At 50.0% G+C, this 26,959-nt stretch overlaps 2 protein-coding genes across 3 annotated transcripts in view; one reads left to right on the forward strand and one right to left on the reverse strand.

The window, feature by feature from the left end:
* Positions 1-4,357: 4,357 nt before the first annotated feature.
* On the forward strand, positions 4,358-19,602 carry LOC144124319 (uncharacterized). The gene is made up of 6 exons (XM_077656954.1): positions 4,358-4,559; positions 9,958-10,148; positions 12,396-12,563; positions 14,111-14,290; positions 17,800-17,973; positions 18,933-19,602. Exons 1-6 carry the CDS (start codon positions 4,358-4,360, stop codon positions 19,542-19,544), a joined length of 1,527 nt encoding a protein of 508 aa, XP_077513080.1. The 3' UTR covers positions 19,545-19,602.
* Positions 19,603-22,058: 2,456 nt separating this feature from the next.
* The window catches only part of LOC144125679 (lysosomal alpha-glucosidase-like), a 45,996-nt gene continuing 41,095 nt past the window's right edge, over positions 22,059-26,959 (reverse strand). The window contains exons 22-24 of one of the 2 annotated variants that reach the window (XR_013313409.1): positions 25,482-25,655; positions 23,268-25,277; positions 22,059-22,678 (exon numbers count right to left, since the gene is read on the reverse strand). Coding sequence is in view for 1 of the 2 variants with exons in the window: in XM_077659272.1 (XP_077515398.1) it covers positions 25,209-25,277; positions 25,482-25,655 (243 nt within the window). In the remaining variant the exon portion in view is untranslated. Of the gene's footprint in view, positions 25,278-25,481; positions 25,656-26,959 lie in introns of both variants that reach the window. The other variant, XM_077659272.1, reaches the window with a different exon arrangement.

Consider the following 26,959-nt stretch of genomic DNA (forward strand, 5'->3'; position numbering starts at 1 on the left):
CTCCAAAGATCCATAGATCTTGCCACGTACAGTGCGACCCCTCAGCGGTGGTTCCCGGGCGCTCGCGTGTCCGCCATATCTCGGCCCACTCCGTAGGCAGCCAACGGGCACCGCGCAGCTGCAGGATGCACAGTTCGTGTTTAAAAAAAAAATGGCTTGTTGCGTTAAGAATGTAAAGAAAACACCGAAATAAGCATCGGCAGTGCAAATGGTTAGTGATTGACGCAGTACACTCTTATTGTCAGTATGGAATGGACGACTGCATTTATTGGCAGAATAAAACCACGTCCTCGCCAGCCGCGTCAAGACGTTCTGGCTGCCGACCGAATGATAAATTTGATTAGAAAGCAGCGCGTAGAGCGACGGGGGACACGCAGAGGTGGTGTGACACATCTCAGTGCTTCCAAGTCGTGTCCTCTGTAACCGACTACCCAAATTGCAGGCTGTATCCGGCCTCGGCGAGTGGAAAGCAGTGATGGCGATGTCGCGTAATCGCTGCGTGGCTGGGAGTATGCCGTGTCTGGTTATGTCAGCAGTGATCAGAACTGCAGCGAAGGTGACACTGTTTCCTTTGTTACCCGTGTTGTATACTGCTTTTTAAGTGCGAAGAATAATTTAGCTCACGTGTGGGCTTCAGATACGCGGAAGATCATACACAACTTTCCTTTTTTTTTGCTGCCCTGATGAAGAGTTCCAGGAAACAGCTGGTCATACCGAACAAAGAGAAGCATAAGAAACTGGCCACCGCTATCAGTTTTTGGGGACTGCTTTGTCGCCACGATCTTTGAAGGCCGTTCTCAGTGCCAGGCTTTCTCTGGAAGACGTGCGGTTGAGTCACCTCCCGGCTCTAGAGCTCCAACGTCAGCTTATCCAGCATTATCTTTTGCCGGTGAGCACTTTCTGAGGATGGTACTTTGTTTCAAAGTTGTCCTATACTACCAGTAACTTCCCTTTGACACTTGTAGTCATCAGCACGCAGTAGTAGATCTTCGCCTCCGTGAAGTATCGATACTGCATCGGTATAAGTACGTGAAAAATTCCACCCATCACTTGTCGTTCATATGCCTCAACCGTTCTTCATACTGCACCTTACTTTTTGCCTCACGCGCTTCGAATGTTGACCACCACGTATCACCTTGAGCTTCTTCATTAGCAGTGTTTCCATGTGCCCCAAAGGCAAGCCTACTGTCTAACCTCTGCTTTATATCAAGTGCCGAATTGGCGGTAGATACCAAGCACTCCACAGCGTTTGCGAACGTCAAGCCCGGTACCATTGCGCCTTTCCAGCTTCCCCGAACGACTGCATATTTGTTATATTCCGAGAGCGCGCGATTCTTCATTATAGCTGCGCGTTTTCTTACTTTATAATTTTCCCCTTTTCTGCCATCATGTATGCATATACCAAGGTACTTGTACGCCTTAACTGAAGACACAAAGCACAAAGGTGTACTCATTTACCCCCTGGGTGATTAGGGTGGTTTCATTTATTATGCACGAAAAGCTATTCAACGAATCATTGATGAATGAATTCAACGAAGCTACTCATCGAAGCAACGAAGCTGACGACCTCGCGACCGCCGCTCATCAACTACGCAGAAAACTGAGCTAGTTGGTATATGTTCATTATGATAAATCCAGGCGCTCACAAACAACGACACAGAGGGGACACAGCGCTGTGTCCCCTCTGTGTCGTTGTTTGTGAGTGCCTGGATTTACCACATCAACTACCTGCCAGCGATCTGCCCCTTCCGGTGGAGGACGTGCGTGCGGTCATCCAGGACAATCTCCGAAAGCAGCACCCCGACCCACGCATCACATATAGGAGGTGAGCGCATCGACAGCAACACCGGCTGTCGCGCACTTACGCGGTCGCAACGTACGATGATCCTCCGCGTGCGCATTGGCTGCGTGTGGCCCGGGGAACAACGGGAGCTTCACGGAATCGCGACGAGTGAATGTGTGTGACGGATGCGGTGCAGTGGAAACACAAGAGCACCTGCTCCTTCACTGTGCCGCGTTCGCCGATGCTCGTCGCGACATGCTTGCGGCCGATAGGGCGCTGGGCGTACTACCAGACTACCTCAAGACGCTATTGTGGCCGCAGGGCAGTGCGCGCTCAATTGAGGGAACCTTGGTGAGCCTCCCTGCATTCCTCGAACAGACGGCCTTGACGTTCCGTCTGTTCTCCGCAAGGTAGTTACACGCAGTGACCGAACGCTGCGCGAGTTCTACCTTGGACTATTAACAACTGGACGCCCCACTCCAGTTGTAGTCAACATAGTCTCTGCGCGTATGTTTTTATTTCTCCATCACGAACTAATCACGCGCACAACCTAGACACATTTCTTATTGTGTAAATAGTTTGTGTATATTACCCCTAACCCTATCCTCTCTTCCTGTCCCCTCACCTCTTTATTTGATTTCTCCATTCTGCCTGCTATACTTTATTTCGGCTACCCCAACTTATGTGCTTCAGTAGCGATGACAGAAGCGGGGCCTAGCAAAAATCTTTTCCTTCATTTTTATTATTTTTTTATAAAACTACTTACTGCTCCTCTCTGTCACTAATAACCAACTGGCAATATTACCCCACATGCCCAAATTGCTACAATGGAGAACCGGAGTTCCTGGGTTCGTAACCCGACCGCGGCGGCTGCGTTTAGATCGAGGCGAAACGCAAAGGCGCCCGCGTGCTGTGCGATTTCAGTGCACGGTAAAGATCCCCAAGTGGTCGAAATTATTCCGGAGCCCTCCACTACGGCACCTCTTCCTTCCTTTCTTCTTTCGCTCTTTCCTTTATCCCTTCTCTTACGATGCTGTTCGGGCGTCCGCCGATATGCGAGACAGATACTGCGCCATTTCCTTTCCCCAAAAACTAACTTTCAATTTTCAACCCAACCGCCGCGCTGGCTCAGTGGTTAGGGCGCTCGACTACTGATGCGCAGTTCCCGGGCTCGAACCCGACCGCGGTAGCTGCGTTATTATGGAGGAAAAACGCTAAAGCGTCCGTGTGCTGTGCGATGTCAGTGCACGTTAAAGATCCCCAGGTGGTCGAAATTATTCCGGAGGCCTCCATTACGGCACCTCTTCCTTCCTTTCATCTTTCGCTCTTTCCTTTATCCCTTCCCTTACGGCGTTCAGGTGTCCGCCGATATATGAGGAAGATACTGCGCCATTTCCTTTCCCCAAAAACTAATTTTCAATTTTCAACCCACCCGCCGCGGTGGCTCAGTGGTTAGGGCGCTCGACTACTGATGCGCAGTTCCCGGGCTCGAACCCAACCGCGGTAGCTGCGTTTTTATGGAGGAAAAACGCTAAAGCGTCCGTGTGCTGTGCGATGTCAGTGCACGTTAAAGATCCCCAGGTGGTCGAAATTATTCTGGAGCCCTCCACTACGGCACCTCTTTCTTCATTTCTTCTTTCACTCCCTCCTTTATCTCTTCCCTTACGGCGTTCAGGTGTCCGCCGATATATGAGGAAGATACTGCGCCATTTCCTTTCCCCAAAAACCAATTAAAAAAATTTCAACCCGCCACTCAGGCGCACATCCTATGGGGATGCGAAAATAACCCGCCCCCACAGGCCCTCCTGCCAGGTCCCTCTGCGGAAATCTGGGACCAACTCCTCACCCAGCTATACAAGACCGCTCCCCTTTCACTCATTTCGTGGACCCAGGACGTCGCCCCCGCCTGGCGGCCACACAGGACACATTTGCCCTAATTCCCGACACCTGTGGCAAATAAAGTTGTGTCTCTCTCCCTCATCGCCTGTACCCAAGAGCTCCGAGCCGTCGTCTAAGCGCATGGGTAATACCATCCTTCTTTGCTGGACAATAAAGTTATTTCACTCATTCATTCATTCAATCAATCAATAAATAAATGGTGCAGACGCACGATACATGTACCTTTGGCGGAACGCGAACGCTCGTACTTCAAGATGTGATCGTGCAGTGTTGGGAAAGCGCTTCTCCACCCACCCCACAGCGCGTCTGATCCAGCCATCCAGGCGACGCTGGATCGGACGCGCTCCAAAGCCTGTTTCACCGCTCCTCCGCTGTATGTTCCGGCGCTCTAATCGACATATATATATATATATGTGCAGTGCATGCAGACGGTTCCTACCAGAAACATCAACAGAGGTAAGTGGGCAAGCGGTAACCGGTGTGTGAGGCCTGGTTGTCGGAGTAGGGAGGCAGAGACTCAAAGAACGGAAAGATATGCTGTGCAGTCGTTGCGCGTTCGTCAACCAGTGCTCAGCTTCTGGCGACTCGTGAGCCAAACGAAAGACTCGGCGGCGTTTCCCTTCGTGTTTTCATATCGAATCGTGCTGTCGCCAAGTGGACTTCACTCCGGCAGTTATGGATGCGACCGTGCCGGCCATCCCGACGTCGAGCGGGGAGCGCAAGCCTGTGTGGACGAACAGGAAGGAGGCCCAGCTCATCGAACTGTACCGCTGCGCAAGGTGGTTGTGGGACAGGCAGCACCCGGACTACGCCGACGACCGCAAGCGCCGCAACGCCCTTTATGCCATCGCCGTCTACTTGGACAATGAGTTCGATGGTAAGGTCGGGACCGCGGCGTCCCTTCTACCTTTTGTTGCTGGTCGGGCGGCTGAGGCAAGCTCCTTGGTCATAGCGCTGATGGGCGTTTCGGCTTAGCGTTCCGTGGTTCAATATCCTTGTTCCTCGTTTATCCACGCTGTGCTGTGAAAGAAAAAAAAAGCAGGCAGTGTTGCTGCTGTTGTTGCGGCAGTGTTGCAGTGTTCGCTGCTTAGCGCACAAATTTCTGACTATAGAGCCACTCCTCGCACTGCTGCGCTGCTTTGCTAAGCGCAGCAAAACACAGGGGCGTTATGCAGTGCTAGGTACTGTAAAGACAATCGATATTTTGCAACTTATTTCTCCTCTTTATTTCGTTCGCACATGGCATGGGCTTCTCTGCGCCAAAAACGACTTTCGCGCTGTTTAGTGCGGCGGCGGGCGAGAAATTTTTCGTCGAACACAGCACGATACTGCGGACGCAACAGCCTCCTCTTAGCTCTCACTTAAGGAGAATTCCAATCGGCGATCCGGAGCGAGAAAACTTGCTCAGCGATACCGAAGTGCTGTTTCAATGGGCGATTTCTATTCAGATCCTGAGTTCTGCGATTCCACCGCGACTGCCCGCTCCCTAGACGTCTCGCCTTAGACGCATTGCTCCTTCGCGGATTCGGAGCGCGCTGCAGGTCGTCGATTGGAATTTGCCTTTGGGCCGCGCGAAGTTCTGGCGTCGCGCCGACTCTGGCTGCCACGATATACTAGGCGAAAGCCTTGCTAGACCCACTGGACGAAATTCCGTCGGCGACCGGCGTCAAGGCCCGACAGCTGGTCCCAGATGGAGTCGCAACAGCAGCGTCGAGCGCGACGTTCCACACCTCTCCATCGCCTTCGAAGCGCCATTTGCTCGTACGGTATAACTGGCTGACCGCCATGTGGCGCCAGGTTTCCCGACTACATTTGTACCAAAATTTTGGCGCAACTGTTTGTCATACGCGTTCCGGGTGGTGTGTATCGTATACAGGTTACATGTGCTGGTCAAGTTGATGGATAGCTGGCGACAGGGGTTGGAACTGGCGTCATATGCACCTACTATTGTATGCCTTCCCAGACCCCCCTCTCCCCCTTAAAGCGCAGTTGAGGTGTCCACCGAGATGTGAGACAGTTACTGCGACATTTCCTTGCCTCAAAAACCAATTTTCTTATCAAAATTGTGACGCAACCGTGCGTCGTATACAGCGTTGCGGGTTGTCCCGTTGCACATAAGCACACATCTGACAGTCAAGGTTGAGGCTAGCTCGCGAGAGTTATTGGAACCTAGTGTCCGAGTGTTCGACTCGGACCCTCGTGGATTCAGCGTTTGAGGAAGCAGCGGTGCGAGGCGCGTCTGGGTTTCATTTCGCAGTGCTCAACCTGCGTCGAGGTCGAGCGTTCACGAACGCGCGAGTTCGAAAGCACAAATGCACACATGCTTTGGCCTCCACAGCATGTAAGGGGTCTTAAGTGCGCCCAGAATTTTAAGGCGAAAGCCTTTCCTGGCTCATCGTTGTCCGTCCGTCTGCGAAATCTGTCAGTCTATGACGTCATCAGTGGCATAATTGATATAACCCGTATACTCTTAGTGATTACTATGTAACGGGTGATTAGTAAACCATTAATTTGCGATTACACATTAAAAGGTAATAACAGTATATATAATAATTAAAAATAAATAAATATAAATAATGAAATTAAAAGAAGAAATATATAAGCGTCCTTGCTCGAGAGGAAAGAACGCGTCTGAAGAATCCAGTCAAAAACACACCCGCCGCGGTGACTCAGTGAATAGGGCGCTCGACTACTGATCAGTAGTTCCCGGGTTCGAACGCGACCGCGGCGGCTGCATTTTTTTTATGGAGGAAGAACGCTAAGGCACCCGTGTGCTGTGCGGGTTCACTGCACGTTAAAGATCCCCAGGCGGTCGAAATTATTCCGGAGCCCTCCACTACGGCACCTTTCTTTCTTTCTTCTTTCACTCCCTCCTTTATCCCTTCCCTTACGGCGCGGTTCAGGTGTCCAACGATATATGAGACAGATACTGTGCCAGTTCCTTTCCCCAAAAACCAATAATTACTATTATTATTATTACTGTGACATTTCCTTGCCTCAGAACTAATTTTCTTCTCGAAATTGTGACGCAATCGTGCGTCGTATACAGCGTTCCGGGTGGTGTCTCATGAGTTCCCGTTGCACACAAGCGCATTTCTGACAGTTAAGGTTGAGGCTAGCTTGCGAGAGTTATTGGAACCGAGTGTCTGGGGAAAGGAAATGGCGCAGTATCTGTCTCATATATCTTTGGGCACCTGAACCGCGCCGTAAGGGAAGGGTGAGTGTTGGAACTGGCGACATATGCACCTGCTATTGTATGCCTTCCCGGACTATCTCTCCTCGGACCCTTGTAGATTCAGCGTTTAAGGAAGCAGCAGTGCGAGGCGCGTCTGCGTTTCATTTCGCAGTGCGCAACCTGCGTCGAGGTCGAGTGCTCACGAACGAGCGAGGTCGAACGCACATAAGCACTCATGCTTTCGCCTCCACAGCATGTACGGGGTCTTAAGTGCACCCAGAATTTTAAGGCGAAAGCCTTTCTTGGCTCATCGTTGTCCGTCCGTCTGCGAAATCTGTCACACTATGACGTCATCAATGGCATAATTGCTATAACAAATATACTCTTAGTGATTACTAAGTAACCATTCATTTGCGATTAGACATTAATAATAATAATAATAATAGTAATAATAATAATTAAAAATAAAGATGCAAATAAATTAGGAAATAAACATTAAGAAATCATAAATAAATGAAAACATTTTTAATTTTAACATAAAACAAATAAAAATAAAAGTAAAGAACTCTAAATGAAAAAAAAAACATTAAAAGAAGCAGCCAATCTGGGCGCAGAGCGGCTTTCGCCTCGCTCAATTTAGATCACCAAAGTGCACCTGAATTTTTTTTTTCTTAGGCCGCCCGATGGCTGTGGCGTCAGGCCACGCGAAAAGCAGAAGAGCCATAATCGACCACAGGCCGCGCGGAAGTTTTTGTGACGCGCTAACTCTGGCTCCCTCAACCTGTTTCTTGTCCTCTGTTCTTCGACCGCGCCATTGTTCTCTCGTCTGGACAGCTGTGTCATCGGCCCACACTGAAGGAGCAGTGACGACACCACTGCGCATTTCTCTCGCTCTCTCTCCTTAGTCAACTGCGCATGCGCCACTAGTAGCACCGAGCCACAGGAGTTCCGCCGCTGCGCAGCGCCGCGCCTTTCCTCAAAATGCAACTTTCATTTTTCTCTTTCTTCTTTTCCTTCCTTTACGGTGCGGTTCGGGTGTTCACCGAGATATCTGAGACAGTCACTGTGCTTTGTGCGCTCGCCGCGCCATCTGGCATGACGTCACACCGCGCGGCTCGCCGCCGCCGCCGTTTGGCATGACGTCACACCGCGTTCCTCGTCGTTGGGCTCGCCTCCGCTCGCTTCGTCAGCTGCGTCGCATACCTGATAACATGTCGCAGGATTGAAAAGGAGAGCTCGCGTGCGCCGGAACACCACTTGTGTCGTCTTTAATGCGACAATATAGCTAGACAACCAGACTAACCTGGTCTTGCAGTCAAGATTAACCAAGGCTAACCATGATATGCCTTAGCTTTCGCTACGTATATCCTGGCATAGCCGAGCTAAGCCACAGCCAATTTTTTCTCTCTGTCTCGCTCCCTAGCCACTACTGCGAATGCGCCACTAGTAGCACCGAGCCAGGGATGTTACACCGCTGCGCAGCGCCGCACCTTTCCTCAAAATCCAACTGAATTTTCGGTTTTCTCTTTCCTCTTTCCTTCCCTCCTTTATCCCTTCCCTTACATCTCGGTTCGGGTGTCCACCGAGACGGTTGCTGTGCCATTTCATTTCCTCAAAAACCAAACAAAACAAGTGAGCCGACGGCGTTCATAGAATGCATTGGAGTTAACTTTGCAAAGACCGTTCATTTTCACGAAAGGAAAGGCGCACAACCGGCTCCGTGGGTCAGTGGAGACCTCGATCTCGCTTTCGCTTTGTATATCCTGGATTAGTTGGGCTAATCCACGTTAATTTTTATCGAGCCCCAAGGAAAGAGAATGGGGAGTGGGTTTGGGATAGTGATGGCTGTCTCTCTTCATGGGAGCAATCTTAGGGCGTCTCGAAGTGAGCTCCGCGCTTTCACTGATGCACCCTACTCAGTCCAGAACCCCGCCTGCTGACGCGACGTCCGCTCAGTCGGCCGTTGCTGGCCGCTCGGGTCTGAGCCAGGAGGAGAAATAAGGGTGGGGGATATGAGTGGTACGTTGGTTCCTTGGCGGGTTCGGGCATAACCAGGCGGTGTCGTAGATGATGGGTCTTGGGTTGTCACACCTGCGGCAGCATTTGGGGTATTGGGTGGGCAGAAAGAGAACTATATTTTTGAAGAGTAAAGGGAAAGCACGTCGCGGACATAATGTACCAGGAGTGGCAGTAGGAATTCGGCCCCCGGCGGCGGAGCCAGCCAGTTCTCCCGGTCCTCGGAGCAAGTCTTGTTATAGGATGTGCCGGCCGGCGTACTTGTTTTTGGGATGTGCATGAGTGTCCGGAACTTGGTGTTCCGTGTAGACCAAGAATGTACGTTTTATAGCCCCGCGTCATCAGTCACTTCGCGCTCAAACCACGGGAAAAATGACGCTTTACCTTTCGAATTAAAGTAACGATGATGCATCGATGCAATTAACACTGTAATTAATGCTAACAGGAGGAAAATGAAAGGTCTTTTCCGCGAATTGTCGACATCGTACAATTCTCGCGGGCCTTCGTGTGTGGATGTATTTCGCGTGCCCATGGGATAGCAGGCGAGGAGGACGATGTGGGCCTGTGGGCGAGTCAGCCTTCTTGTGCATTCTTCTCCGCCGTGCTTCTCATCTTGTGCCAGTGCAACTGTCACAAGCCTTCTTCACACTTTCTGCCATGCCAAGGGCAAGAAATGCTTACCGACGACGTAGTCTAACCGTCCACCAGCCCGTGGGCGTCACCTGTGGTACTGGTGAAGAAAGGACAGAACACTTTATGATTCTGTGTCGATTATCGGCCACAGGCCCACTTTGTCCTAGTCGTCTGCTATCCCATGGGCACGCGGCAATATAACGATGCCTTAAACTCACACCAGCTGCCGCGGAAGCTTTTTTTCTTCGCGTTGTACGCTGTTTTTAGTATTGCTGGATTGGGGCACATATTCAGTCGACGTGACGTATTAAGCCGCGATATGTAAGCCACCGCAATGAAGCTTAAGAAACCGAAATAAGGACTGCTCTAAGGAGTGACAGAACCCGCAATTGAACAATGATAGCTGCCGCCGCGGCACGTGGGTCGAAAGCTTTCAACTCCCTTCCCGCAGTGCCGGATTTGGTGGAAAAGATCCAAGAGCTGCGCGACCAGTACGCCAAGGAACTCAGGAAGGAAAGCCGGAGACGTTCGACAAGGCACTTCATCTACCGTTGGATCCACATTGAGCGGATGGAATTCCTGCGAAGCGCTGTCACTGCCAACGAGAGCGAGCAGGCCCCGGGCGACGTGCCATCACTGCTGGTGAGTCGTGTGAGTTGAGTCGTTTCATGCGTAGCGCGCCACGCTGTTCCTTTTTCTGCTTTCTCTTTCTACCTAACTCACCTTTCTTTCCTCAAAGCCAATATTCTTTTTTTGCTCTGCCAACATGCGCGATCAAACTGTAATGCATTCCTTGTGCCGAGCGAAAAGTAATAAATGCTTTGCCTGCTGGCGTATTAAGGCGTAAGCCTTTCTTGGCTCATCAGTGGCGTGGACGGAAGTTGCAGAGGGAAGTTTGTGGACGGAAGCTGTCCGCACGAACTGTGAATCATAAGTTGTATGTAAAATAAGATAAGAATGTAAAATTCGATCAAGCACCAGTTCGTAAACAAAGAAAATGAAAAATGAAAATAGAAAAATAAAAAAAGAAATAACATAAGCACAAAAGGATAAAAAGTAGGAAATAAATAAATAAAAATATCAAAACAAAATAAAAGAATGAAAATACTGCAAATGCGAAAGAAAAATGAAGGGACAAAGGACAGGGAAAGGCTTTCTGCTCTTAAGCAGACAAGTGCAATCCTGTAACTTTTACGTACTACACCTGCCATCAGCTTGATTAGATGCGCTCTCATTGCTGACGACAGACAACATCACAATTTGAAGTGAGCTCGAGTTGATGTGGAATGGATCACACATCCAGGAGATTACTGCGGGAGAAAAAAAAAACGGAAGGGGACACTTAAACCCCGCCTGACGCGGTAGCGTAATGGATTAATTCCGCCGCGGTGGCTGAGTGGTTATGGCGCTCGGCTGCTGGCCCGAAAGACGCGGGTTCGATCCCGGCCGCGGCGGTCGAATTTCGACGGAGGCGAAATTCTAGAGGCCCGTGTACTGTGCGATGTCAGTGCACGTTAAAGAACCCCAGGTGGTCGAAATTCCCGGAGCCCTTCACTACGGCGTCACTCATAGCCTGAGTCGCTTTGGGACGTTAAACCCCAATAAACCAAACCTAAACCAAACCTAATTCCCATTTTTGCGGAGGGTCGTTTCCTGCGTTACATTCATAGGTTTTCTGGCAGTCCTCATACCCCTCCTGGCGCAGTGGTGTAACGGCTAAGCGGTGTGCCACTGCCCTGTCATGGCAGGTGCTCATAGGAGGGATTTGTGGGACCCATGTTGCTTCCCCAGTTACCAATTGTATAACTCGGATGCCACCTGCCACGGTGGGCAGGTTGTGATGACGCCTCAAAGTCACGTGACCTAGGTGGCCCACCTGCCTCCTAGGTTGCCCTTTAGGGACCACCTGCCAGAGCCATGCCCATAATTTTTCGCTCTCATTGCCGACACTGGATTGTCTGGAAGACGGGGCCTTTAACGCTATCGTGTTAAAACTTATTTTTTTTTTACAGAGAGGAGCGTAAACAAAGCACTCGAGGGTCTTGCTGTGCATCACAATTGCGTCTCTCAAAGCTACGCCGCGGCTAAGCGCTATACAGAGCTGCACTTTAGAGTCTCCTGGGAAACAATAAAATCAAGGCATCGGCGTTTTTACATTTTGTTTTCTGGCTTATGGTTTATGCGGGTTTAACTTCCCAAGGCGACTCAGGCTATGAGAGACGCCGTAGTGAAGGGCTCCGGAAATTTCGACCTCTGGGGTTCTTTAAAATACACTGACATCGCACACTAGACAAGCATCTAGAATTTCTCCTCCGTCGAAATTCGACCGCCGTGTCCGACATCGAACCCGCGTCTTTCGGGCCAGCAGCCGAGCCCAATAATCACTCAGCCCCCGCGGTGGCTATTTCATTTTTTTTTTGTTTTCGTATAAACTAGTGTGAGGCGGTGGGAATGACACCTGCCGTCTCCTCGTGCGTGACAAAAGACATTAAGAACAGGAAAGTGACCGTGTACTTGATATTTTCTGCTGTGCCGCAGACTACACAGCAGTGGGCGCAGACATCGGTAGATTTAGCGCGTCCAGATGATAGCGTTGCAAACTAGCTTTAGGACAAGCACGCCGTGAGGAACCAGAACTAATGATTCAGTCCTTTAGGAGGCAGTGAGTTTTGGCAAGTTGGCTGAAAGATTGTGCCTTTCTTCAGTACAGGGCCTTAGACAGAGGAGAGTAATCGAGCGCTTGATCTTGTCTTTTCCGCTAGGCACCAGAGAGAAGTGTGCAGACTTCAGCAGATGTGACTCAGTGTGTCACGATGGAGAACATTGCAAACTCTATATCTGCAGGCCAAGCAGAGTGTGAGTGACTAGTGCTAATGATTTTTAACGCAGGGGACGCAACAGAATGTTCCTGGCGGATGCCGGGACACTCACGATGATGAAGAAACAGGGACCGCCTTCCTGGAGCCGGACCTGTCGTCGCACGCCGGCGAGTCTGCGGGCTCACCGCTGCAGTTCTGTTCCATGCCTGCTCCGATGGTGCCGTGGGAGGCTGGACAAGTAGGTGGTCATGATGTGAGCGCTGAAACTTTCTAACCATTTCAGGCGGCTTTTTTGAGGCCTTCCTACCTTCAAAGTGGCCATTCTTCTTGTGGTTCTCAAAATTTGGGCAGTAAATGATTGTGGTGAGTTCAGTTCGCGATATGTGTTAGCCTTGAATGTATTGGGCCTTCTTCCTGTTCAGTGGTACAATGTGCGAAGAGATTCTTTTGCGTTCGGGACTTTTAAAAGAGAGAACTTAATCTTCTGCCCACACACAGATTTGTTGATGTGAATGGTAACATGAGCACTCTCCTTAATTTTGTGTAACAGTTAATTTTGTGTAACAGTTAGGCGAGTTGGTGTACGTAGCGCTTGTCTGCTTCGTCGTGCCCGTCCTTGATGTTTACTTTACGTTATTTTGCAACATGAGCGTGGCAAATATGTGGAATGCATCAAATTTCTGTCAAACAGAGCTACTGTGTGACTCATGAAGGTGCACTGTACAGAAGAGTGCATTTGATGACTTTTGACCTAGTAGAGGCAAGGCATACTACAATCGATCCACGGCGCTTTCGCATTTCGCTTCCATGAGAACTTTTCTCGCAGGAGTATTTTTTGCCCCCTTGCGTATAGGCGCAGGAAGGCGATAATATACTTGATCGTGTCTGCGGTTCCAGTCATCGACGGTTAGGATTCAATGCGTCACAGTGGAAAGCACTGCAAACTATAGCTTCAGGCAGACTCAACTTTCAACACACTGCAGACGAATTAGCGTAGACAGATACCGTTTAAGTGGACGCCTCCTGCGCAGTGGCTCCGTCTGTCCCCACCCATGACACTACTTCTGCTCAAAAGGTGACCTGTAAACCGGTATACATCTACGCTAATACGTCTCCGGTGTGCCAAAAGCCCCCAATGACCTTAATCCTGCAGTCATGGACGCAGGAGACGCAACAGGATGGCGGGTACCCAGTCGCGCCCGATGGCAAATGTCCCAGCCGCACATTAGAACCCAACCTCTCGTTGGAGAGGCTGCTCGTCGCAGAAGTTTTCTGCGCCACGTGGAGAAGTGGCAGTCCGGTCAGCTAGGCGCTCGGGCTAAGAGCACAGAAACTTTCTACTTATTCGGGTGGCTCGCTTGATCTTGCTCCTTTTGGCAGTGAATGATTGCGATCAGTTCGATTTTCGAAGCATGTATGCTCACTTTGTAAAATGTACAGTCATGGGCAAAATTTATGGAATGTGGATTCGGGGGAACGAATTATTTCCGCGTTGCCTCGTGAAACAATCAGCTAGTGTTGTTTCAGCGGGCCGTGCTTGCATGTTTTCTTATAGCCTTTTCATTGGAACCCGGAACTGTTTTGTCTGTGAGTTTAGAGCAGAAGTCCTCGACTACTAGTGAGTGTCCACGAACTTACCTGCTGAGGCAGACGCAACAGAATTATACCCAGACATTGGCGGATGAGATTCACTGTGCCGAAGTGGCGAGCACTGCAAACTACACCTTCAGGCCAAGCTCAGTAAAGGGCATGGTTTTAATGACTTGGTCCTGTGTCTCAATGCAGGAGGTTCATGAACACGGTGTGGCCTGCCCGTGCGAGGGGGCTCCCGGAGATCAGGACGGGGAACCCACACATCAACCGCTTGAGATCCTCTTGTCACCTGCCGAGCAGCTTGAGGGCTGGGTGAATGATCAGCAGCTTGCGCCTGAGACGCAGTATTCAGAGAACTGGCACTTTGCACAGGTATGTGTTTGTGGTTAACACCTGGACTCCATGTACGCGAAAACTCACGCGAAGGCGACGGCGGCGGCGGCGGCTGTCGTTCGCTCCGTAGCTTGTGAGCAACCTCCATGCAAGCGAAGGCGGCAGGCGACGCGAACCCGCGACGTGCGCAGCGGACTCCGTGCTTTGCGCACTCAAGCTTAGAAACACGGCCGTAACCTGTTCTCTCCCTTAAAATTTTGTGAGTGTGCCTCATAGTCAGGGCCAAAGGAATATTTCCTCTACGGCAGCGGTGTAGCGGCAGTGGAGATAGCCAAAGGCGTGCTTGCGGAGACGAAGTCATATCACGGGTTCACGGGGGAGGTGTGCTTTCGTTCGGTGCCTGTGCACTCCGGCTTAGTAAAAACACTCCCATAAACTGTCACCGCAGTTTGATTGTAAGCGAGCAAACTATAATTTACGAGTGAGAATGCGCGCCGCGAGTGTTTCTGCACAGTTGGAGCGCAGCGGCACAGTGGATCGAGCGCCGGTACCCGCGGCTCGGCACGCATCTCTCCCTGCAGTACGCCCGCTCGCGTAGCCCGCTCCAAATGCTGTTAGCCCTCCGCGCCCAACAAGTAGATTGTTTTAATTATTTAAATCATGCGGGTCTGCCTCTCAGCTACAAAACCAAATATTTTATCGACGGTGGCGATGACCAAGACGACGGGCGGGTTTCGTGAGATGTACCCGTGCGAAACGGTAGACAAACCGGAAACGGCTTTGTGGGGCTCTGGTTGGCCAGTCGCGTGGGGGGCTTCCGGGCGACGAGCGAAATTTTCTGTGGGTGCAGATCCGAGCGACACGGCAAGCGACACATGCATTTTGCTTCGCGCGACGGCGTCGCTCGTCGCTTGCCGCCGTCGCGTTCGCGTGAGTTTTCGCGTACATGCATGGAGTCCAGGCTTAAAGTACAGCGGCTTGCTGCTGCTTTGTCCGTATGGCGCGGTAGCCAAAGCCTGCTAGAATACTTAGCTCTTTGGGGAAAATCAAGTTATGTCGTTTTTATGTCGTTTCCAGGCTACATGCAGTCAGTGAGAGTGGTAAGAGCAGCTTGCGAAAAGTGGCTACGGCGCTCGACTACTGATCTGAGAGACGCGAGTTCGATTCCGGTCGCAGCAGTCGCATTTGATGTTGGCGACCTGCTAGAGACCCATGTGCTGTGCGATGGCAATGCACGTTTAAGAACCCCACGTGGACGAACTGATTCGGAGCCTTCCACTATGGCATCCCTGATAGCCTGAGATGTTTGGGATGTCAAACTCCATAAGCCATAAATCATGTTCACATGAGACATGCACTGGGTCAAATTTCTGTTTAGTGTGTTGCGTGCGCTGACATTGGCGGATGAGCTTCACTGCGTCACAGGAAAGTTCCCTGTAAACTGTGCACTGGAAGGACAGGCTCACACTTTATTGACTTGGCCATGTCATGAACTCAGGAGGGTAGACAACTTAGCTTGTGAGCACCCACTAGCTCCAAGTGATGAAGACCATACTCTTCCACCACCATACTCTTCCTCGTATCCAACTCTCGCTGCGCGCATGCGGTAGAACCGCCAGTATTGCTAGCCTGCAGCAGTGGCTCAGTGGTTAGCGCGCTCGGCTACTGAACTGAACTACTCGAGTTCGAACCCAACCGAGGTGACTGCGTTTCGATGGAAGCGAAACGCACAAGGTGTCCGCTTGCTGCGCGATGTCAGTGCACCTTAACGACCTTCAGGTGGTCGAAATTATTCCGGAGCCAGCTCTCCACTAGGGCACCTCTTCTTTCACACCCACCTTCCTCCCTTCCACCACTGCGTGGTGGAGGTGTCCGCCGAGTAGTGCGACAGTTATCTGCGCCATTTCCTTTCCCCCAAAATCACAAATAAGTTATTGTCAATATAGTGCCAGCCACGGGCGTTCCTGCCTCTGTCTGTGCCGTTGCACACGCTGAGCTAGATGTCCCGAGAGGTAGGTGCCCGTGTTTAAGAGGTATGGCCACCATTTTTGGGACTAGAGCTGTTGATTGCATGATGTTCGCTATCCATCTCGGAGCAACTGGACATAATATGAGCTGGTTTGGAGCACTTAGTAACTTTAATTAAATTTTAAAAATGTCTTGAACCGTGTGGAACTCAGGCAACACTGGCACACTCGCGGTTCGTGACGACATAAACTGTCAGTCACGTACTTGATTGCGACTGAACGACTTAACTGCGGGTAGTGAGCGTAGGGGAGTGAGTTCGTTGTTGATGCTTAAAGTGCAGTGGGGAAGTTGGAGGGGGACAAACGCAACAACTGCCTTTGGAACTCGAGGAGACGCGTGCTCTGCTCCGCGCCGGCCGTGCGCGCGCACCCAGTTTTGTGGCAGACAATGGTGCCAGTCTATTAAAGTGTACTCTAGTACACTTTAAGTCTATGTCGCCACTCAGGTTGGTTCAAAATGGCCGTCGCTGCCGGGGCTTAGAGGCGATGACTTCAACCTACAATTTCTGGCTCAAATGCGCTCGTAGAACCCTACTTCTTTTTTGAGTACACATAATAACGTTGTGGCTAGCAGCTTCAACGTAAAAGCACGATTCTTTGGTAGACCATGTCATGACCTCTTTAACATAGTAGGTCACTTGCTCCTGCCTCATCATCATCAGCAGCAGCAGCAGGAGCAGCAGCATCGTCATCGTCATCATCATCAGACTGTCTATGCTCACTGAAGGGCAAAGGCGCATCCCATGTCTATCCATTTAACCCTCTCTAGTGCCATCTGCGGCCACCCTTTGCCTGCAAACTTCTTAATCTCCTCCGCCCACCTAACCTTCTGCCGCCCCTTGCTTCGCTTGCCTTCTCTTGGAATCCCCTCCGTTACCCTTAAGGACCAGAGGTTGTCTTCGCATCACATGCCCTGCCCAAGCCCATTTCTTCCTCTTGATTTCGACTGCTTATGTGCCATTAAACCCAACACAACACAATTTTCAGGAATTTTAGGAAGTGTTCGCTGAAACACCCTGTATATCTGTAATTTACCACTGATTTCTCTTATATTTTAGTATCTCTGAAAAGTGACGACGAAACAGGAATTATTTTGTGTAATGATTAGTGGCCGACAGCAATTTGCAATTTTCGTGGCGTGCACTTGTGAGTGTCATGTTCAACCAGGAATTTGATTTTTTTTACCCGGTTGAAGCCGTATAGTTGGGCACTCTACTATTCAAATTTTACACTCCATGCTCTCTTCCTCATTTTATGGACTGGCGCATTTCTGAAGTCTAAATCAAGACACCGGCATCATTGAGTTCCGCAAAACTTTATGCGCCGTGGAATGAAGTAAACCCAGTGTCTCATTCTTCCCTTTTAGATCATGTCCTTAGAAGAGTGATGGCATGCTTAAGCCCACTAGCTTAGTTTTCTACTGAGACAACGGTGAAGAACATTGCAGTCGCTTGCTGCAGATCATGTGGCTCGGCTTAGGAGGCCAGGTTGCTTAATGGTTCTTTCCTGTCATTAACCCAGCAAGCGAGACACAACGCGCCCATCGGCTACCTGGGAAGTGGAAGTTTGGGGAGCACGAACTCCATCCCTGGCAGCATGGCCCTGGACGTCGGACTGCAGCCGGCGGGATCGCCGCTGGAGTTTCGGCCCGTGGCTGCGCCCCCGTATGCGCAGAATCTGGAAACCAGCGGACAGGTGGGTGTTCTTGCTGAACACAGCTTGACTGCCTCCCTCTTTGGCTGGCTTCGTCGAAACGCCAGTGCTCGCGAGAATACTTCCCTTCATTGCAATTTACGGCTACCTGAAATTGTCTGCTGTTTGCTATGAGGTTGCCATGATTTCGGAAGGAGTGCCTTGAATGCACTGTGGCAAATGCAAGTCCAGCTTCCTTGGACATCACTTTTAATTGTGAGGTAATTTTATTGTACGATACTGTTTGAGCACATTGATGGAATGGTCTAACCTTCCGATGGATAGCAATATCTTGTTCTTGGCCCTTGATAGGGCAACGTGATACGTGTCCCGCTAACGTCAAGTGCCTGCAAATGAAAAACGGCGTGCCTTCGTAGCATATGTTATTGCATGCCGATTGCTACCGAACCACCAAACAAACCATTCTGTCTTGTATGTTTTCACAAGCGCGGGTGCAGTTGTACGAGGCCCAGCTCTTTGCAAAAAATTTTTTTTATCGCAACATCGCCGAGCTTTTGAGACTTTTTCATTAGTAAACTACACAATATTACTTCATGAAGCAATTATCACTTTAAAGCAAGTTGGCTTACACATGCGAAAGCCTGATGCACCCGGGGGGGGGGGGGGGGGGTTCTGTAACGCCAACCTAATTTCGTCCTCGCTGAATCAATACATCTAAAGACGGCTCTGGCGATGTCCGATGATTTTGGAGCAAATTCTTTTGAAACTTGGGTACTTTGTTAATCCAATAGACACCTTCGGCGCGGGCTTGTTAGGAATCACTACGACGCGCCTATCCTGCTTAGAGTACGCCGGATCATATTTTGCAAAAAATATCCTCGCACGTGTTTCCTTGGTCAGAAATAATGACAGAGTGTACACCTCTTATGAAAGGTCAGGTAACGAGCAGTGGAATTTTCACATTTTTACATTATTCAATCGGCGCGCTGGTATGCCTGCAGTTCCCGGACCATCGTCAGCTGGCTGAGGGCCTGGACCCCTTCCTCGACGGCAGCCAGTACGAGCCCAACGTCCCGGCAACACATTTGTTGCCTATGAGGACCGAGCATGATAATCAAGAGCGTCAGGACCTCCAGGGACAGCAGCAGCATGACATCAAGCAAGAGACGCCTCCTCACGTGGACACGGTGGCACGTTCTTGCTCGTCAGCAGGGGGCCCGTGTGCCAGCTCCGCAATTTCCTCCCCCAACCCGGAGACAGGGCCCCCGTGCAGCTCTGCAGCTCTGGCTGTGCCCGAAGGAAGGGAGCCCGATGGACAGCAGCGGACGACGCGCGTGAAAGGGGGTGCCGTCCACATCTGCGGCTACCCTGGTTGCGGCAGACGCCACACCAAGCGCAGGCACTTCGAGGCGCACCTGCGGTCGCACACCGGCGAGAAGCCGTACGAGTGCAGCTGGACGGACTGCGGCTCGAAGTTCGCCCGTTCCGATGCGCTGTCGAGGCACTACCGCACGCACACTGGGGAGAGACGGTACCTGTGCGAGCGGTGCGGGCGCGCCTTCCACCGCAAAGAGAACTTGCTGAGGCACGGGAAGACGCACAGGGGCGAGTGAGCGGCCCTTACGCCTCATTGTTTTTACCCGCAAAAGTAGGCGGCGTTTATTTCTTTTTCCTGTATTAGATGTTTTATTGTTTTACGTTTATCCCGTATTTTTATTGTTTAAGCCATATTTGCTTAAACCAAACCGTATCTTAAAATGTGGCTGAATACAATATATCATTAATCGTCGTCAGCTGCTTGCATATACCTCGGAGCCTCAGTGAGCACATGCGCGCTTTGCTTATTTTGCTTATTGGTTGCATAGAGTCCGGTATGGTAATGCTGTCAGCATCGCCCCTCATTATATTTCAAAGTATTGAGGTATTGAACATATTATCTGGCTCCAAAGATCCACAGATCTTGCCACGTACAGTGCGACCCCTCAGCGGTGGTTCCCGGGCGCTCGCGTGTCCGCCATATCTCGGCCCACTCCGTAGGCAGCCAACGGGCACCGCGCATCTGGATGCAGAGTTCGTGTTTAAAAAAAATGGCTTGTTGCGTTAAGAATGTAAAGAAAACACCGAAATAAGCGTCGGTGCTGCAAATGGTTAGTGAATGACGCAGTACACTCTTATTGTCAGTATGGAATTGACGACTGCATTTATTGGCAGAATAAAACCACGTCCTCGCCAGCCGCGTCAAGACGTTCTGGCTGCCGACCGAATGAAAAATTTGATTAGAAAGCAGCGCGTAGAGCGACGGGGGACACGCAGAGGTGGTGTGACACATCTCAGTGCTTCCAAGTCGTGTCCTCTGTAACCGACTACCCAAATTGCAGGCTGTATCCGGCCGCGGCGAGTGGAAAGCAGTGATGGCGATGTCGCGTAATCGCTGCGTGGTTGGGAGTATGCCGTGTCTGGTTATGTCAGCAGTGATCAGAACTGCAGCGAAGGTGACACTGTTTCCTTTGTTACCCGTGTTGTATACTGCTTTTTAAGTGCGAAGAATAAATTAGCTCACGAGTGGGCTTCAGATACGCGGAAGATCATACACAACTCTTCTTTTTTTTCTCTACCCTGATGAAGAGTTCCAGGAAACAGCTGGTCATACCGAACAAAGAGAAGCATAAGAAACTGGCCACCGCTATCAGTTTTTGGGGAGTCCTTTGTCGCCACGATCTTCGAAGGCCGTTCTCAGTGCCAGGCTTTCTCTGGAAGACGTGCGGTTGAGTCACCTCCCGGCTCTAGAGCTCCAACGTCAGCTTATCCAGCATTATCTTTTGCCGGTGAGCACTTTCTGGGGATGGTACTTTGTTTCAAAGTTGTCCTATACTACCAGTAACTTCCCTTTGACACTTGTAGTCAGCAGCAAGCAGTAGTAGGTCTTCGCCTCCATGTAGTATCGATACTGCATCGGTATAAGTACGTGAAAAATTCCTCCCATCACTTGTCGTTCATATGCCACAACCGTTCTTCATACTGTACCTTACTTTTTGCCTCACGCGCTTCGAATGTTGACCACCCCGTATCACCTTGAGCTGCTTCATTAGCAGTGTTTCCATGTGCCCCAAAGGCAAGCCTACTGTCTAACCTCTGCTTTATATCAAGTGCCGAATTGGCGGTAGATACCAAGCACTCCACAGCGTTTGCGAACGTCAAGCCCGGTACCATTGCGCCTTTCCAGCTTCCCCGAACGACTGCATATTTGTTATATTCCGAGAGCGCGCGATTCTTCATTATAGCTGCGTTTTCTTACTTTATATTTTTCCCCTTTTCTGCCATCATGTATGCATATACCAAGGTACTTGTACGCCTTAACTGAAGACAGGTTTCGTAGCGTCCATGTACCAGGCTCATCATAGTGAGCCATGTTTCCCGATCTTTCAGTGCTAAATGTCAGTCGTAGAGCCTTCGCCTCTTTTCTACAAATGTCCGTCAAGTCTTGAAGGCCTCTCGCGCGGTCTTCTAGAAGAACGATGCCACCGGCATATATCAATAACTTTATGTGGTATATGGAATGATGATAAAGGTGAACACTTTAAATCGGGCGGTGGCTGACGCCACCTAGCCATGACTCTTGAAATTTCACTCGTCTTGATTTTAGCCACCAATGAGATAACCTTCGCTTGGTTATTTCTAGCCGCTTAAATCCTGATTTTTTTTCACTTTGCTTGAACTTGAACGCTTTGAATAAATCAGCCCCGCTGTTTCAACTCTACGGTGAATCCCTTTACATTAAAGTATCAAGTGTTCAGCCGTTTCCTCCTCCTCTTCAGATGCAGCGCAAAACATGTCTCGTGGTACCGGACTCGATATGCCCTAGGCCGCAATACTCCCGTCCTGGCCTCGAACAATACAGAGCTTCCCCTGCAATTATCATAGATATTTTCTTTTCCAATTTCCTGCCTAAACATTCTGTATGTTCCCAGTGCCGATTTCGTCAGCATCCCTGTTTAGTAAATTTGAGTAAATTGAGTAAAGTTGAGTAAATTTGCTAACCTGCAACTTTGTTTTCGTCTTCTTCTTTCTGCCTGGAGGTCCTTCAGAATATGCGTTGGCAAGTAAGAGATCAAGCACCGACGAGAACGTAGAAAGACACAATGCGCCGTGAATTCTTTATTGCCGCACTGTTCTCTGGGGGACTTCGCGCATCGTATTCCGTCCTTGTCGCACGTATGCTGCATTTCACTGGAGGAATGATGAATGGCTGGTTCGATCACAGACAAGACCACAAACTTATATTCCGCACCCTTAAATAAGGAGCTAACAGAAACAAGTACAACACCGTCTCAGAAAAGGACGTTCTGCACAAGACAGAAATCGATAATGCCCATAATAGGTGCATAACGTGCTTCCACGGCAGCACTAACAGTTCAAAAGCCTCAATTATATCTCTTGAATGAGTGATTAATACGGCGAAAGGGCTAGTCGATAATTATCTTTAAATGCCATTTCAGGGCAATTAATCGGAAGCTGCGTTCCGTGATTCAGAGGTTTCCACATCTAAAAATTGTACGCTTCAGAAATAGGGCATTCTATAAATCGTCTTTTAGACGTCGTGCGTATAGATATATAGCGCACTTGTGATTTCTGCGAAGCATTGAAAATCTGCGGAGCAAATTTTGTCGCCCCTTGCTTTCCATGGGCGAATTCTTTTTACGCCATGTTTATTCTCTCACTTCTCGGAAGTCGAGGCTTTTGGTTTGCCCTTTGTGGGGACCTGCCCTGCAGCCCCCTGAGATTGCTTTCCCGCGAGGCACCGTGCAGCAGCAGTCTCACCCCGAGGATGAACGCGTTCCCTTGTCAGTTACATTAACTGGCAAGAGAGGGCGCCAGCGTCGCTGCGCGGGAGACTGCTGAAGCCCGCCCGCGGGAGATGGCGTCTTCGGCTGGGATAATCGCCGCGAGCGGACGCGTCACTCGCGGCTCCGCTCTTCGCCGGCGGGGCGAAGAAGCGACGGGGAGACAGGCTCCCGTACTCGTCCCGTCCGGCCCGCGGAGTTTATATCCATTGCCCTAGCGCGGGCGAACATTCGCTCGGAACCTTGCTGGTGAGTCGGACGACCTCGATTCATTAGCGTACCTTGTTGCTAGCTGGCATTATTGTTTCTGTAGCAATAAATGCCTGTTTGTGTCAGCCAATGTGTCGTTCCTTTGTTCCCCCAGAGCAAGGCCCGCCGTGGTCGGCGAGCGCTCGGTAGCGTATGCGATCACGGGGTGGGGTTCGGGCGGCTTTGAACCGTGTCAGCCGCGATTGATTGGGGAGAACGTACTTATCTCCCCCAGTCACTCCCCACCTTAGAGCTGGTAATGCATTGTACGTTACACAAAGGCAACCGAGTACACCTCTCGCGGTCAAATGCTTTAACTGTGAGGCCGTTGTGGGATATTGTGATATATGAACACATCGATGGGAGCCCGGTCTAACCTTCCGGTGCGTAGCAAAGACTTGCTTTTCAACTTTGTCCTGTGTTCGCACCGAGTAAAGACTACAATAGAAAACCAATGGGCGCGTTTCGGGTAATAACTATGAGGAAACTCTGGGATATTACTTATCAACGTAGTGACCCTACTGGCATTTAATCTTCAGACAAAACCTTGCTATTAAATTTAGTCCTTCACTGGTACCCAGCAGTTATGACTCCATAGAAAACAAATGGAGTGCGTTTTTGACAATAACAGAAAACTACAACCGTCCCGAGGATGTATCTGTGGATACATTGATTGTTATGGTGCACTTTTAAGATATGCGAAAAAAGTGCGAAGATATGCGAAAAAAAAAACTTCGCTTCTCTAGAATTTCTGGGAATGACAGGACGTATGTTATCCATCACATAGTAGTACTGTGATCCCCTTTGGCTTTTTTCAGATAATTGTACTCTTAATACCTTCTTCAATAACTGAACTCTAATCAGCAAAATGGGGAAGCAAATTTGCAACCGCACAGTGACTGCCCACTTTTATAGGCACGTCGATATCAACACAAGTGCGGATCACTCAAGTGCACTACAGCAATAGCTGTGACGTAGCCATATCTCAGCACTAGACTTCATTTTTGCCACGCGTCTCTGCACATATCGTTGCTTTTCTAAACGGAACCGGCTAGACGAATTATACAAGGTAATGGCGGGTGATGACAATGACTTGTCGGACAATTTCTTCTTGTTGGTTTTATGGGCTATGTCAAGCTGCCTGGAACAGCTTTTGCCTGTAAACCTGCCAGAATCTTTCTGGGAAATAAATGAAAAAAGCAATGGATGTCACTCTTAAGTGTGACTGGCTTCACTTTGTTTACCTGCACTCAGATTCTTGGCACTCAGGTGCTCCGAAACAACGTTCCGGAGCACCGTTTCACCCGCTAAAGGGGAGCACACCAGAGGTCCGTTAAGCCGTTCGTGGGTGACGCGTGATGGGTGACGCTCTCGTCGGCACCTTGACGCATCTTCAGCAACGCCTGATACGCGCGACAAATTGCGCAGCAACCCTGGAAACTTGGCATGCGTCAATGAAGTCCTCATAAAGAGAAAAAAACTGCAAGAGCTGCTCCCTTTCTTCTGGTATATTACAGAGTAGCTAACAAGGAACGAAATATGTTAGCTTCCTGGCTTGTCCTAGCTTTCAGCTATTCACTGTATGTATTCCTCGCTTTTCTGTACACTAAACTATAGATGCATCACGCTACCGCACGTAAGCTTAAACATATACAAGAACGTGCTCCTGCAGCATCGATGCGTAACAAAAAATATATCCTTCGTTACGACATAAGCGGGCCGCCAGCGTTCCGAGCCAAGCATGGCAAAGCTTGATACGATGACAAGAACTCGCAAAGGACCGCTCAATGCCGGACAGAACCCCAGGACAACATGCAGGAATATCCGGAACAATATCCCCCTCACATGCGGCATCCGTGCTCGAAAGCTCGGGTGTCGCTTTGGCATTCCTGTGAGCGGTCATGGTTCCAGGAGGGCAAATTCAGCCAGCCTCACTCCTATACATCGTACACAACAACCGCACTGTCTCGTAGCAGTGGTTAACATTCACCACCCGCACGGGCAGTCTTCTCACAGCACTTGAAGTCGGCAAGTTTGACTTAGAACAATCGTGGCACGCCCGTACTTCCTGGTGCTGCCAGAGGAGTAGTCAGCGCACCACGCACATGACGCAGCACCGCTCCTGCCTCGCCATCTCGCAACGGACGCGGTCGTCGCGTGTTCGGTCAGCCGCGACGAAGCTTCGGGTCAGGACATAAACCATCGCACTGTAGTGTTTTTCCTGAGAGGCATTAGGATCTGCTTCAAGTCCATGACCTGCGAGTAGAAAAAGGTAGTGGTGAAGAAATATAAGCACAGCGTATCAGCTCGGCGATCTTCACAAGACACGGGGATGGTTCTTTTAATCGGTGTTTGTGAAAGCAACATGCGACGACAGAGGGCCTCCCGGTTTGTTCGAACAATGGTAGTCTCTCTTTTTTTTATAGGCCCCCTCCGCATCCACGGAAGTAAACTCTGTACCTTGTTGTTGTGGTGCCAGCGGTACTGCCTGCGTGAGAGGTGGTAGTAGCCGTCCAGCTCAACGCGGGCGGGCCTCCGGCGGATGCCCAGCACTCGCACGGACATGATGGCCAGCTCGTCGAAGGTCGAGTTGAACAGCTTCTTGTACTGGTAGCTGCAGATCTCCAGAGAGTTCTGCGAGGGCGCCAGAAGAGCATGTGAAAAGGGGAAAAGAATGTGGCAGATGCTTTAGAGGGGCCATGAATACCTAATTTCACGCATACCCTGCTTATCGCCTTTAATACCCGACAGGTTAAATTACAATTTCCCAAATTTTGAGTTCATTCTGTGCGGTAAATATTTTTAAAACGAATTGTTTTCGTTTCTTTCGTGAACTTCTTGCTTATCTGGCAACATCTGATCGCTTATCTGGCAACATTTGATCACGAGCGCATACACGCCACGCGTCGTCTGCTGCGAGCTGTTGAGGTGCTTGCATGCACACCGTAGACAGCGGTCGCTTGAAAAGTTTTTTTTTTCTTTTATCCTAGCGAAATAAAATGCATTTTCCGTGTTCTCTTTTGGGAAGTCAACACAGTACGCGGGCTGAGTGATCCTTTGGAAAGCGGACTTGCTCGTGGCGCCCACTTTCCGATTGTTGAGGAAACAGAAATCGATGAACCCCTGCTTTATTATTTACGCTTAAAAGCATGCTGTTCGGTACGTTATGAGTGTGGTCTCTTTTGAGCAGTCAAGTGCTCCCGCATGTGAAAAGCGGCACGTGCCGTGCATGCGTGCCGTGAAAGCCGCGTCGTTTTGTAGCTAGCTGCCAAGTTGTTGTCCGCTCTTCATTGCTCAATAATTAAACTCAAACTATTAAAAGGTGCGCTACAGTAACCTTGAGGCACGAAGGCAGCAGAGAAAAGTGCCGAGTGCGGCGACTTCCGCGCTGCATGTACGCGTTTGTAAGTCGAACATGCATTTCCTTCGACTCATAGAACCTTTTTGCAGGAACCAAGCCGCTTGCAAAACCCTACGTGACTCGAATGTTTTCACTCTCCGCACCGATGAATAGTCACCGCCGTCTAAATGAGTGCTTCGAAATAATAGTACTGCATTTTGCTGTGCGTGCGCATTGTGCCCCAGGAGTGCGAGGATTACGAAAACTGCAGCACCGCGCTGAGGTTATTTACATGCCTGTGCGCAAGCAGTACTGCTCCTTTGCGTGGCATAAAACGCCAGGTGGGTTATCCTTATCTTAAATATTACGTACTCTTGTTTACAAATTGCACTTTCACTCATTTACACACCATGATAACACTGCAATAAGCGCCGATGATGCTATATCGCCTGCTTGTTAAACGCTTCGCGTAGGATACCGGCGCTTTCCGCTAACTGTATCTGCTTTCTCTTATGTCACCAAAATTTCATTTCAAATCAGTTTAGCTAAAAATACGTTCGGGCATTACTTGAATTAATGAAAACAACCAGATTTGTTG

This window comes from Amblyomma americanum, chromosome 3 (genome assembly GCF_052857255.1).
Source record: "Amblyomma americanum isolate KBUSLIRL-KWMA chromosome 3, ASM5285725v1, whole genome shotgun sequence".
In the NCBI taxonomy this organism is placed as follows: Eukaryota; Metazoa; Arthropoda; class Arachnida; order Ixodida; family Ixodidae; genus Amblyomma; species Amblyomma americanum.